The 15,358-nt window shown below is 40.6% G+C and overlaps 1 protein-coding gene across 3 annotated transcripts in view; it reads right to left on the minus strand.

The window, feature by feature from the left end:
* Positions 1–15,358, minus strand: part of PDE5A (phosphodiesterase 5A) — a 132,276-nt gene that overhangs the window by 23,008 nt on the left and 93,910 nt on the right. For all 3 annotated transcript variants that reach the window (XM_006153103.3, XM_027773672.1, XM_027773671.1), the window contains exons 12-14: positions 13,759–13,905; positions 7,628–7,753; positions 5,715–5,809 (exon numbers count right to left, since the gene is read on the minus strand). In XM_006153103.3, coding sequence (XP_006153165.1) covers positions 5,715–5,809; positions 7,628–7,753; positions 13,759–13,905 — 368 coding nt within the window. The remainder of the gene's footprint in view (positions 1–5,714; positions 5,810–7,627; positions 7,754–13,758; positions 13,906–15,358) is intronic.

Below are 15,358 nucleotides of genomic sequence, written 5' to 3' on the forward strand. Positions count from 1 at the left end.
TGGAAAAGCAAGCTGTCTCTGCACTTTCTTCTGTCCGGCACAGTTGTTGGTCCATCTCCGAGAGGGGTATTAGGATGCCTGTGCAGAAATCAGAATGTTCTAGAAATAGAAAGCTTCAGAAACCTAGCAGACAGATTTCTCACCATGAGAAAAACAAGCGTACCACACTTGTCTTCCTTTTTTAACCGACACTAACAGAGTCCTCGATTCTGTTTCTCCTTTACATGGGCTACTCTAGACTCAAACCTCTAGGGCTTTGTAACCCATGTCAATCTCATTTATTGATAATTCTTTATTTTGACATTTGTCTCCAAATCATTGCTATTGTCTTCTACCGGTCAGGGGGTTATTTTGCCCTTCACATTCTCCGTAATCATATTTAATGACACAGATATTCAAGCTGACGAATCATTTGACATGTTGGCCTCATAGTTATTGGCCTCCTTGACATGACTGGTTGCCCTTTTGCACATCAATGACAGACATGGGTCCACTTCCTTTTCACAGCTACGAGGTACACAGTGACTTTGTCAGTCCCTTTATCCACCAAAGGACCAAAGACGATCTGGAATTCCTATCCGTCAATAATTGTACCCCTGTGAAAATAGCCTGGATGTGTGGGGCATTTAATATGTGCCACACACTACTACAAGAACTATACATTTATTTATAATCTTTTGATTCTTCTAAAAACCCTCGGAGCTACCTAGGGACTGTCATTATTTCACTCTACAAGGATAGGAGGCTAAGTGACTTTCCCAAGGTCACACGGTGAGAGGAGGAGTCACCATTCCCACCCAGGCATTTGACTCCAGTGGCCCCTAACTACCTTGGCCGCCATGACCACCGCATGTCGGCACAGGAGCAAATGGATCCATACAGACCAAGTGCGAGAAAAGCTGCCGTGCCGTATGAGAAGAGCTATCATAACGTTAGCTTCTGTCATTGTTGTTACTATTATTTACTACTGACTTGAGGAATAATTGAACTTGCACTTTATTCTTGTTCAGATCTCCAGTCTCTGAAGTCCTCTACCCTCATCAAGGACTATCTCATTCCAGACAAAAGGGAGTCTACCCAGGTTGGACTTCATAAATTGTGACTTTGTGCTGTCTCTAGTCTCCTCTGAAGTCCCTCCGTTCCCACTGACCCTACTTCCACCAGGCCAGTCCCATGACTCCACCTAAGCCCTGCTCCTCTATTACAGAGTGGAAGAGCAGACAAGACTGTGGTACAGAATGAGTTCTCCCAGGACTAACAGACATGGTCTGATTGTAGCTACCAGGAATTTTTTTTTAAAATGACTTTATTGCATCTCTAATTTGGGGAAAAAATATTAATTTGATCATTTTACCTCTTTTAACTACCATTCTATTTATTATTTTATCTCTTTATTGCCCAAACTCCTTTATCTTCTCTCTTCCTCAGTGCACACTCATGTGTTTGAGTCCTTTCATTTCCATTAATGGTACCATCCTTGTTTCAATTTCTTGGACCAGAGGTCATAATGTTCCCCCTTCCTTCATGCATATTAGATTTAATTTTTTTCATCGTTTGTCTCTTCCTCTCCCTAGCCAACATGTGGCTTTTAGTTTACACTTGCCTTGCTATAACAGCTTGCTAGTTGAGCTCTATGGCTCTAATTTGTACTCATTTACTTCATAGCTTTATTTGGAATTTTCTTCCTGAATAATGGTATTACACATTGCAATGGCTCCTTGTTTTTTTTTTTTTTTTTTTTTTTTTTTTTACTATGTCAAATATGAAATGCATTACTTAGTTTTATAGTCCTCCCTCTTACAGGGAGGACCCTTATATCCTCACCCTCTTCCTTTACATTCCTAGTTAATGTGAACCTTCTGATTCTAGTCAGGCTAGCCATTATCACTCTTGATGAAAATGTCTATGTGATAGTGTTCCTGAAATATCTTTCTCTTTTATTTCCTCCCCAAATCCTATCTATTTTTTAAGATCCAGTAGTCTCATTTCTTCTAAAAATAGTACAGATAGACTACACTGGTCTTAACCAACTTCCTTCTTTGTGGAATGCATGCTATTAAAAACTGAAGACTCACTAGATACTTTTCTTGCATTGATTGCCATAATTTTATGAGACTGTGACAATCCCTTAATGGCAGGAACCACATTTTACACTCTCTGCCTAGCAAGTGCTAGAGCCCAGTAATTACTTAATATCCATCTGCCTATAGGATAATTTTACTGTATTGTTTTATAAATACCAATCTTAAGTATAGCTAAATAAAAGTATCTATTGCAGTCTCCATATATTGACTGCACCAGGCCTCATCTAGGAAATGTCTCAACGTAACCCAGGTGTTCCAGATGTGTTTTCTCTAATGGATATCGGTACTTCAGACATTTTTATTCTATTTGATGTTCCTCTTACTGTCTACTTTGAAAATAATAGCTCAATATATACTTGAAATCACCATTTTCTTTACCCATGTAGGAGAAGTAGGCATAAGTGGTTGACTTGTCCCCAAAATATTTCACCGGCATGGCAAAAAAACCTGTAGTACTCCCCCAAGATGGTAGTTTCTCCCTCAACAATGACAGACTCAAATAATGAATCAATTGACCAACAGATGGTATAGTGGTTAAAGCACTGGACGCCCATGTAGTCAACCATGGTTCGAGTCCCAGACCTGACAGCTTAAAACTCATGCTGGGTGTGTGTACGTGCATACCCAAAATCCTGAGAGGAGAATGAAGGAAAAGGGATTGTGGTGTGACCATCTCCCCTGGGGGATGATTTATTATTTTTCTGTCTCTCTGTCTCTTTCTGTCTCTCTGATGAGAGCATGTGCCCTATAGCAAAAATCTCTCTTAAAAAAAAAATTAAAAATCAAGGGTCAATGTCCTACTCAAGGACTATCTTACTTCAAAGTAATTTTCTCAAAAGGTGTTCCAGAACTTCAGTTCCTAATTTTGCTGCACATGAGCACTTGTTCTCTATTTGATGTATTGCTCTTATTTCAGTGCCGCCTTTTATTTTTTGATTTCCTTTCCATATTCATTTGACCATCATCACCTGGTGATGTCTAGATACAGTACACCTTCTCTGAAGTCAGTACTTTATATGGAAATGTTTGTGTTACTCTTCTTCCAAAAGCTCGCTGGGAAACTCCTACTTTATGTATCACTCATTTTTAAAATTTTAAAAAAGAATTATTTAATTTTATTTTATTCATTTATTTTATTATTTTTAAATTTGACCAGAGTGAGACATGGAGAGATGGGGAAAGAGAGAGAGAGGGAAAGTGAGAAAGCAAGCCACCAGGTCTGGGACTCAAACCATGGTTGTCCATGTGGGAGTGCCCAGCCCCTTAACTATCACACCATCTGCTGGTCCCCTAAGTAGCACTCATTGACCAATAAGGAAAGAAAAAAGAAAAGAAACATCCCTAGAAAATTCTTAAGTTTCCTCTATTCAGACCACAGCAATGTAGGAAGAAACAAAAATCTCTGAAACTGCTTTACATTTTTTTTAAGGTTATTATTGCTCGAAGTTTGCTTCATGGTGAATGTGAAAGCAAGATTCTGCAGTCTGTGATATTTTCCCAGGAATTTTTTTTTTTTTTTAAGAGAAGATGACGTTTCTCCAGATGTTTTCCCGGGAAATTATTTTTAAATAAACAAAGGAAAAAAATAGCAGAGTGTTTTTTCACTCTAAAGTGGAGCCATATAGCATCTGAGAGCAATGCACACAGTAGTGATCCCTATACTGAGACGTGCTCAGTTCCGAGTAGGGAAGGAAGGGAGCGCGTGCAGAGTCCGATTCTAGGGCCTGCTGACGATAGAAAGCCACGTGTCATGGTTCGAGTCTGCCCTTTATGTCTTTTCAGGCTGATATTCCTTTTACAGTTATCCTCCCTGCCCACTGAGGCTCAGGATCACAATTGTATGACAAAGCACAGAGGACAGAGGACATGTCACCCAGTCAGATCTCCAAACCATTAGATTTTCAAGAGGAAACAGATTCTGACACTCAGGCAAGGTCTTGCTATATTTTCCCATCACAGGTCAACAGAGGACATGCTTGCTATATCACCACAATTCTTCTTGCATAAAGTTTTCCATTTCTTTAGATAAAGGGAATGTGATTAGAGAGCTTTCTGAAATTCCCTTAAGATACCAGCTATCTGGAATTTCCTTAAGAGATTTACGCATTAGTTGAATCACATGCAGTCTTTTAAAAATGCTCAGTAGGAAGAGACTTCACTGTTAAAATGTAGATTTTTCAACCAAACAACTGTAAGAAAATTAAAAATGTCACAGTGATCCAAAATTTGATGAGAAATGAGATCACCTTTATCACCTTTGTAATCTCAAATGTCATTTAAGTACAGTCCTTCAGGGAGCCTGAAACGCTTGTCCAAAGGGTTATAGTATCGTATTCTCAAAATCAGCCAACAAGCTGCCTTTTGCTGATGGAACAAACATCTCTAGCGTTGGGGCCAGCATGTGGCATGGAGGTTGAGGCAGATGGATTCCACATGGTCAACTGCACGGTTTCAAGTCCCAGACCCAGTGGCTTGAAAAACATGCTGGGCTTATAAGTGTGTGTACCCAAAAATCCCAAAAGGAGATGGAAGAGAAGGGATTGCAGCATTGCCATCTCCCTTGGAGGATGATTTCTCACTTTCTCTCTTTCTGTTTCTCTCTAGAGAAAGCACATGCCCTATCACAAACTTAAAACAAAACAAAAAATCAATCTCTCTAGCATCTGCTCCAAAGATTTAATATTTAAATATGTACTGGGCATTCTGCTGGGAATTGATATGTCTTAATGTCTTAAAACTTGCATCGACCTTATGAGATGGGTATGTTCTTATCTCCATTTTATACATCAGGAAATTAAGGTGTAGAGAAATTCGCTGTCTCTTGCCCAAGGCTGCTGAGGAAGGGACTGTGTGGCAGATCTAGCACTTGAATCCCAGTGAAGGCTTTAGCTCCTGAGTGCTGGGTTATGTCATGCTCCACCAAGACAGAAAGCCTCCTAGTATAGGGCGTGAAGTACCTAAGACCCAGTTAAATACTTTTCAAACATTATTCTTTTGGTTCTGGGTGAAATTCTACCTTTTCTCAACTAGTCTGAACACTTTTCTAACATAGCTCTTCAAATGAGTGTAGTAAGCTGAAATAGAACTTCTAGAAATTATCTAATTAAATAAGATTCTTCACATAAACATCTTTTAACTTTAGGGCTAGAATATCACTAGCATAATCTTGGACTTGCATTCTTTTTTCCATTTCCCTTAAAGATAATGACAGCCTATCATTAAAATTTTGATCAATTGAAATTTTATAACATTAAATTTTGCTATTGCCTTTTCTTCTTCTTCCTCCTCTTCCTCTTCTTCTCCTTCTTCTTTTCTTCTTTTAGAGAGACATTTGCTATTGGGTGTGTGTGCTTGCCAGAGACAAAGAGACAGAAAGCAAGAAATCACCTCCCAGAGGGGATGGCCACATTACAATGTCTTCTCTTCCATTCTCTAAGGGTTTTGGGCACACACACACATACACACCAGGCATGAGTTTCAAGCCACTGGGTCCAGGACTCGAATTGCAGTCGACTACCCAGGGGTCCAGCAATGTAACCATTATGCCATCCGCTGATCACAAATTTTACAGCAATACTGCTCTATGATTGAAAAGAAACATTCTCTTGCTTCACTGGATAACCCTCTTACCTCTGGATGTAGGAATTATTCACTCCGCGGTGATCCAGATCGTGGCTGAGCGCAGCAATCAGCAAGGCAAGTATCTCCAGGTCAGTCAGCTGATTCTGCACAGCCGGAAACAATGGAGGAGAGAAAGAGAGACACATTTTGGAAAAAGGCATTACACTACTTAATTTTAGTAATCTTTCCCCTCACTAAATGCTTTACATATGTGCTTCTTTACAATCACAAAGAATTCACCCCAGAATCCTATTTTGCAGGAATCATTGTATTTTGTTGTTGTTGTTGTTGTTGTTTTAATAATTATTTATTTTATTTATTCATTCATTTATTTGTTTATTTGCCCAGAGAGAGACAGAGGTTGAGAGTGAGAGAGAGAGAAAGTGAGAAAGCAAGCCACCAGATTCAGGACTCGAACCGTGGTCGGCCATGTGGGAGAGTCCAGCACCTTAACCACCACGCCACCTGCTGGTTCCCGAAATTGTTGTATTTTGTCTTTCAGAACGGGAGAACTACCAATGCCATTTATCAACAGAAAAAAATATGAAATGCCTCAAGAAATTAATAATCTACCCACCTACAGTAAATGTCACTAATTCTTCTTTTGTGTTTGCTAGGGCATAGATGTTCTCAACAGAGAGACAAAAAGACAGAGACAGAGAGAGAGAAGAACCCCCACCCCCATGGGAAATGGTCACACCACAATCCCTTCTCCATCTCTCCTTCCTTTTGAGCATTTGGACATGCACATACATGTGCCCAGCATTTTTCTCAAACCACCAAGTCTGGGATTCAAACCTCATAGTCAGTCCTGTGGGGATCTGACTCCCTTAAGTACAGGCTAGGGGCTGGCCCAGTTTGCCCTGTTTCTTAAACATGTTTGCTATGGCAGGAAAATACTACCATGGTATTTCATATGACTTCTTGGACTTGGACAATGCCTTTTTTTTTTTTTTTTTAAGATGTAGCCAGTTTAAATGTGTAAGCTCTGAAAGTGGAGACAATGAAAAACAAATTTAGAATTTATTATTATTTTTTAAAAGAGCAGGGAAGCTCTGAGATTGAACAATAATATGATAGATGCCTGGAATCACGTACCTAGAATAATTAGTGGATTCCCGCTGAAGTTAGACTCTAAGGACAGAGATATGGATAAAATGTAGCCTGCAGGAGAATGAATTACTTGATATTCTCTGGTCAATGTATCTGAAACTAAAATCTTTGCTACAAAATAGTACTTGTAACATTAATTGAGTGCATCAGAGAAAATGTGATAGAGAACCCTGAACTTATCAGAAAGACAAGAACTTGGGTGGTTTTTGAGAAATTCTATTTTGAAGCCGGTTTTCAATGTGAGCATGAGAAATGTAATACTTTTTCTTAATAGTGCAGTGCTTTTCTCTGAAGAAAATATTTATTTGCCCAAAGACCAAGTATAATATGAAATTGAAGATTTTAAAAAATATATCATATATTGTATATATGGACGAAAATGAGCAGTTAAACATTTTGTCACACTAGTCCTTTTTCACAGAATGTAACTTATTATGCAAGTGGCAATAAATATGACTTTTAATTATTGACACACAGGAAAAACTTAAAAAGAGGGCCAGCAGGTGGCAAGGTGGTTAAGGTGCTAGATCCCACATGGCCGACTCCGTGGTTTGAATCCCAGACCTGGAGGCTTGAAAAACACATCAGGTGCATGTGGGTGTGTGCCCAAACACTGGGAGGAGAATACAGAGGGTATTACAGCATGACCATCCTCCTTGGGGGGGTGATTTTTCACTTTCTGTCCCTGTCTCTGGTGAGCGCATGTGCCCTATAGCAAAAAGTTTTTTAAAAACCCCGAAACTTGAAAAGAGTATGCTGTAATTTTACTACTAACCTTTCTTAAATACATGAATGGCTCTGAAAAGTACCTGAATTTTGCCTGCTTTTAATGCAGCAAACATGCACTGGGCTGTATTAAAGGCGTGTCTCCAATTATGATAGGCCACGTTCTTCCGATAATTCTTCTTAACACTTAGAATCCATCTGCAAAGGACCTTGAGGAAACAAAGCACAAGGAGGAACAGCAATTGCTAACGCTGATCATAGTGCATGACCACATCCTGCGTGCTGTACAAAGCACTCCCACAGAACCCTCACAGCCACGAGGGAGGCACTACTATTGTGACCAGTTTTCAGAGGAGAAAACTGCCACTCTGACAGGGTACTTGCTGAAGGTTGTGTTGTTCCAAGTTCAAAGTTGAGCACTTTGACCCCACGGCCCACCATGTTGACAACCACGCTAAATAAACTAGATGTAAAATAGCAGACATCTCTAAGAAAAGTACTCTGGCGTGGGTAAGACAACAACCAGCATGTTAGAAGACACTAAGTCTCTGGGATCAGCAGATGGCATAATGGTTGAACCGTTGGAATCCACATAGTCAAACGCAGTTCGAATCCCGGACCCAGCAGCTTAAAACTCATGCCGGGCACATATGCATGCGTGCCCAAAATCCCAAGAGGAGAACAGAGGAGAAGGAATTGTGGTGTGGCCATCCCCTCTGGGGGGTGATTTCTTGCTTTCTGTCTCTCATTTCTCCAGTGAGCATACATGCCGTATAACAAAAACCTCTCTACAAAAAAAAAAACAAAAAAAAAAACGGATTCACCGCCGAAAAAAAAAAACCCCCTCAAAAAAAAAAAAAAAAAAAAAAAAAAAAAGATATTAAATCCCTGTGTCATCAATTAAGCCACATATGTGTGAACTCACATTCAGAGACATTAAAGCAGGCACTCTTGAGCCTTTCCCCTGCACACAGGCTGTGAAGGCTCAGGACGTGGACAGGGCACATGGTCTCTAGCACATTTCTCAGGACAAGTCAGAGCCGCAAACCTTAATGTCCTCATTAGACCTTTGTCTTTTTGTTTTTGGAGAGATTTTTGCTCTGGGACATGTGTGCTCACCAGATAGAGAGAGATGAAGAGAGAGAAAGTGATAAATCACCCCTTGTGGGGATGGCCACACGGCAATCCCTTCTTCTCCATTCTCCTCTTAGGATTTTGAGCATGTATGTGCATGCGCCCAGTGTGAGGTTCAAGCTGCTGGGTCTGGGACTCGAACCACAGTTGACCACATGGAAGTCCAGCGCCTTAGCCATTATGCATTCTGCTGGCTTCTGATCTTTGTCCTTTTAAGCTATGCTCAAATATTCAGGCAGAGTTACTACTTGTTATCAAGAGATAATTTTTTAAAAATTATTTTATTCAACTTTATTTATTATTATTATTATTATTTTCCAATTTGACCAGAAAGAGACATACACAGAGAGAGAGGAAAAATGAGAAAGCAAGCCACCAGGTCTGGGACTCAAACTGTGTCAGCTATGTGGGAATCCAGTCCTGTCCTGTTAACTACCATGCCATCTACTGGCCCCTTGAGAGGTAATTTTTTTTTTTTTTTTACCTGGTATATGATATATGCAAAATAAAGTCCTGGGGTCTCTATGGGGAAAATATACTTTAAAAGATGGAGAGATAGGGGAGATAGACTCTTCGGCAAATCTCCCTGGTGCATTTAATTCAGCTTCTAAGTGGTGTATTAAACAAAATCCTCAGGGACTCAGGGGCCCTAAGCACAGTTATTCTGTTGGTGTCAACATTAAGGGTCTGCCTCTCTTCAAACCTGAATGACTAACTATACTTTTAGGGATCTGTAAAAATAAATATGTGCTTCTCCCTACATAGATCATTCAGGATGCTTCAACCCCCAAGGGCATTGCCCTGGAGAATGGAAAAAGAACCAGGGAAAGAATGCTGCATTAACAATATTCAACACACTGACTGGCTACTGGCTACGGAAGTGGCCCAAAGCAAGGTCTCTTCTTGCTGGTAGAAATGGTTATTGAGGATTTGGTAGGAAATCCATGCTTTCAGAGGCTCCTTTTGCAGGTCTTCTGGTTCCTATTCTATAGCTCAGTTCCCAAGGAATTCTAATAACAAAGAACCCAAATTTCTCTTAGTCCTTTGACTCCCTGAGTTTCCTCATTTCGAGCAGAAGATTTCTGTGTGCCTGAGACTCCCACAGGTCCATCCCACATGGCTTCTTTTATCATGACTATTTCTGAAGAAAGTCTTTCTGGAAGATGCTGGATTACCATTACCAGGAGATGTAAAGAGTCATAAGCTTTCTTGGATAGGTTTAGAAACTACACAATGACATGTTGTAGAAAATTACTGGTGATTAATTAAAGAAGCAAGGAATATAATTAGGAAAAAACAGAAATATAACCGATGGATGAATGTGTTCACCAAGCATACATTTTAGACAAAATTATATATGTACGTATGCCACATAATATGACACAATGGCCAAAATGACTGTATGAAACGTAATTCCTGATGGATTATTCTATTGTACGTCTATTAAGATGGGTCTATGTGAACTGGGTAATCCAGTGGATACAGAAGATACTAACAAGATTGAAGAACAGTTTCAGATTCTGTCACCAGGATGTTCTTGACAGCATGTGGGAAAATTACAGTCCTGTGTGGTGCTCTTGGTGGGTATACAAATCTGTAATACAACACTTACAGGACCAGTGAGTAATTATCTGCAGTTTGGATGACTCTAGTGAGCACATTTAAAATGCAGAATCAGTCTCCAAAAATTGTGGAAGGGTTCCTGAGTCCTGAGGGGTATACTCAAGAGGTCATGGGTGGAAGAGAAGAAACAGAAACAGATGTGCTCCTGCCTTCAAGGAACTCATCAGTGAAAATGCCAAAAGTATATATAAAAAGTAAAGGGATACATAAGCAAACATAAAGCCAAGAGCACAAATTCTTTTCTTATCTTTCTAAACATGTATCTATTTATCTATCCATCCATTATGATTTTCAAGCTGGGATTTGAACCGCGGTCATCCCTGTGGGAAGCCAGGGCCTTAACCACCATGACACCTGCTGGCCCCCAAGAGCACATGTTCTTAAGCTATTGAGCAGCAAACCATGTGGCATGAAGTCAATCCTGGAGTTCTCTCAGAAACAGATTTTTGTGTCAGGCTCTGAGAAAGAGAGAAGTATGTTGTGGCATGACTTGGTGGGGGGGTGACATGTAAAAGACAGGAGGAGAAACGCAGCATAGCACGTGCAGGTTGCAGATTTGTTCAAGCGGTGCCGAAAACCTGGTCTCAGAGATCAGGAAGACTTGAAGATGATGATCCTTACAGTGCAGTAACTCTGGATTTGGAAGCCAGGCAGACATATGGGAACATTTATTTCAATAGGAAATAGTCTGTCAGGGCTAACATCCTTCCTAGTAATAATTTTTTTATCCTCTTAAATTATATTGACAATAATATCTGAAACAAACAAGAGGTATTAAGTCAGGAAGGACAACTAGAAAGATTAAAAAGTCCAAACTGGAACCAGCAGATGGCATAATGGTTACTTCACTAGACTCCCACATGGCCAACTGTGGTTTGAGTCCTGGACCTGGTGACTTGAAACACACTGGGCACATGTGCGTGCATGCCCAAAATCCCAAGAGGAGAATGGAGGAGAAGGGATTGCAGTATGGCCAACCTCCCTGGGGAGTGACTTCTTACTTTCTGTCTCTCTGGTGAGCACCCACGCCCTATAGCAAAAATCTCTCTTAAAAAAAAAAAAAATGTTCAAACTGATGTTAGCCAGAATTAGAATAGCATGAATTGAGTGTCCCTAATCTAAAAAGCCAAAATCCTGGTGCTGGTGGGTGGCATGGTGGTTAAGGGTGCTGGACACCCACCTGGCTGACTGCGGCTTGAGTGCTGGACCTGGCTTTCTCACTTTCTCTCTCTCTCTCTCTCTCACTCACTTTGTCCCTCTCTGGTCAAATTAAAGTAAATAAATAAATAAAGTTAAATAAAAATAATTATTTTTTAAAAAAACCCTAAATCCCAAGTGCTTCAAAATCTGAAACTTTTTAAGTATGATGTGATGACACAAGAAGAGAAAAGTATCTCTGACTTCATGTGATGGTCATGGTCAAAATGTTGCAGTACCAAAATACCGTATAAATCACCTTTGGGCTATGTGTAGAAGGTGTATATAAAACATAAATAAATTTTAGTTTAGACTTGGTAATTATCCCTAAGACCTCTCATTATGCATATGCAAATTTCTCCACATCAGAAAAATATCTGAAATCTGAAACACTTCAGGTTCCAAGTATTTTGGATACGATACTCAATCACTACCTATTCGTAGAGAAAAAGAAGATAGATGAATTTAACATGGAGAAGAAATATTTCCATAATGGGTAAAAGTCCAAGAAAAGGCAAGAAGAAAGATTGCTAGAGAATTTTGGAGTGACTGTCATTATTCAACCCTCAATTGCTATCTAAATGCCAAATATGAAATAAATCAACTTAAAAGAATTACATGAAAAGGTCCTAGAATCACGTTTCTCTGTTCTGAACAATCAACAGAGCCATCACTAGTTTCAAGTACAGGTGTTCTTAGCAAGGGGAAGGCCTCTGAGATGCTCTCTAGGATGATAAGGTCCTATCACCAGTAAGAAGAAGCAGAACTATGATAACTGACTTGCACTGTACACCTGTGTGTTAAGAATACCATACACAAATACATAAGTGTGTGCACAAAAAGGGTAACCACATAGGTGTGTATGTGTGTGTGTGTGTGTGTGTGATTCTCACAAGACTCCCATGGGGAACATAATACCATTACCCTAATCAACAGATGTGGAAACTGAGAATCAAGAGACTAAGTGCCCAAGGGAATAAGGGCTGATCGGTCTATCCTACCATGCTATCTCAACATCTTTATTTATAAAATAAGGAGAATAATAACTAAAGCATCTTTTTTAGGAGCTTGTTGAACTAATTTAAAATGAAATGATATCCCTTAATCAACACACTCTGCCAAGAGTAAGGCATTATTAGAGAAAAATCTATAGACTTTTTTTCACTCAAGGAAGAGTACTATAGATAAACTTTGGTTAAATTCACAAAAGAACTACAGTCCCAGTAATACCATGAATGACACTGTATTAACCGTTTATCTATATTTCATTTTCTTTCCTAACTATGGTACGAAGCCTCAGAGAACAGGGACGATCCACCACCTGGACGGGGCTGGGGGCGCTAATACGTTTTTATCATATGAATTACTGGTTGCTACATGTGGAGGTTTTCAAGATGTTTGTTTCTAGATAAGTAAACTGTACACAGAGACTGGACATTTCACTGGCCAGAAAAAAAAATATCTTTAAAGGCAAGAGTACCAAATTTCTTTTCAAACATTCCTTTCAGTTCTCTCTTACTCTTTGATGCTATACCCATCATCCATTCTGTTCTGTTTTTAAGTCATTTCTGAAGGCATTGACTCAAGTCTGGCCATTTTCTGAGAGACGAATGAGGGAACCAACAGGGTTAACATCAGTTTTCGTCTTTAGGCCAGGGCTGACCCAGTTCCAGCTAAGAGCTTGGCCTCACCTCAAGCTCCTCACTGCCAAAGGAGTTCACTCTGGTTGGGGCCTTCCCTGCACACTGTTATCATAACCTTTGCAGCTGCTTCACGTTACTTCCCTGCTTGAAATTCCTTAGTGAATCACCATTGTTTTCAGGATCAAACCCAGATTCCTCCCAAAGGCATACAGGGTTCTATATGTTTCACTTAACTTCTTTTCCAGCTGCTTCTCTTGCGACTCACCCCTCAACAGTTGTCCCCCACCCCTGCCCCCATCTCTCCCACCATCTCACCTCTGCACAGCCAGCTCTCACTCTTAGGAATACTCTCTGTCATTCTATAACCTGTGCTTGACACATAGTAGGGCCCAATAAACGTCTTTATAATGATAATTTTTTTTAAACTCGTGCATGCATTAGGTAACAGTATTACTAATTGCTGAAAGTTTAAAAACACTTTTTCCACATTAGCATTTCAAACTAATTTCCTCTCTCTCTCTCTCTCTCTCTCTCTCTCTCTCTCTCTCTCTCTCACACACACACACACACACACACACACACACACACTTTTTCAAAGAATGTCATCGCCTCCCCACCTCATGTTTCATCTGGAAGTTCTGCACCAGGTTGAGGTCGGTGAACATCCGGATTGTACACAGTGCTGTTTCCAGGTCGGATAGCTCAAAGTCACTGAAGCTGAAATCAGTGATTTTCAGGGTCTGGGCAGATGGTACCACAGCAGCCTTAGGGAGGGAGACAGGAAGAAAATGGAGTCAAACTGTTAATTAAAGCAGCAGCGATTCACAACGTTGTCTCGCTTTGCTATGGGGAAACAGCAGCTGTGTGTTTTCTTTTGAATGTAATCCACTCGAAATCTTTTAGTACAGGAGTGACTCTTACTTTCAAACCAAGTCACATGAGGGTGACGGCTGTGGTTCTGGCTAGGCTGGCCAGAGGACTGTCACCCAGAGATTGATTCCAGAACAGTAAGCAACACTAAGGACCCCAAGAGCCTGACTCCTTTATACCCCTCCAGTCTTATCGATTCCATAGGGGTCTATTAATTTTTCTGGAACTGTCCCAGTGCTGTAGTATGATCAAATGCTGAGCAGGATGATGATGATGATGTCATAAGCCTTTGTTGTTGTCATTGTTGTAAGTTTTGCTATAGGGTGTGTGTGCTGGACAGAGAGACAGACAGAAAGAGATGGTCACACAGCAACCCCATCTTCTCTATTGTCATCTTGGGTTGGGGGCATGCATACACATGCACTCAGTATGAGTTTTAAGCCGCCAGGTCCAGGACGCAAACTGCAGTCAACTATGTGAAAGTCTAGCAATGTAACCATTAGGCTATCTATTGGTTCTGATGTCGTTAAGACTTTTACACTGAATTCTCAGGACAACCCGGCAAAGTGGATACTGTGGCTCTATCTTGCAGTTACAGGACCTGCTATCATTTGAAGGTGCCCCCCGCCCCAAGAAAAAAAGAGAAATCATGTGTTCAGATTGGCTGTTATGGGATTGAGGGGAAATTTAATTCGGCTATGGTATTGAAAGGTGGTGTCTTCCCATGGTTGACTCCTGGTGCATTTATAGGAGAGGAAATGAGCCCAGGATAGAATTACAACACAGGTGTATGTGTTCCTACCCACCACCATGATGGAATTCAACTAGGAGACCCTCACCAGATTTGGCCCTGGATGTGGGGCTTCCAAATCATGAGTTAAATAAACCTCTGTGTTCTCATAAACGACCCACACTCAGGTATTCTGTTATTAGCAATGGCATGGGCTGGGACAGGAACTTAAGCAGAAAGAGGTCAATTGCCTTGCCCGTGTAGCACAACGATCCACAGGGAATAGAGCTGGGCTTCCAAGTCAGGCTGGTGCAACTGTTCCTGGATTCGACACTCTGCAGACTAGCACAAGCTGTCTTCCACCACACTGGCTCCACCCATGCCTCATCATAACAATCACCTGGGTGACTATTAAAAACACTTCTGGGCCAGCTCAGTAGCCTAGCAGTTAAGGAATCCCATATAACCAACCATGGTTCAGATCCCAGCCTCAGCAGTTAGAAAAAATGTCAGGCATCTGTGCGTGAGTGCCCAAATCATGATACGAAGGAGAAATAAAGAAGAGATCGTGACAGAACCGTGCTCCCTGGTGTGTGTGTGTGTGTGTGTGTGTGTGT

Source organism: Tupaia chinensis, unplaced genomic scaffold (genome assembly GCF_000334495.1).
Source record: "Tupaia chinensis unplaced genomic scaffold, TupChi_1.0 Scaffold000362_1, whole genome shotgun sequence".
Classification (NCBI taxonomy): domain Eukaryota; kingdom Metazoa; phylum Chordata; class Mammalia; order Scandentia; family Tupaiidae; genus Tupaia; species Tupaia belangeri.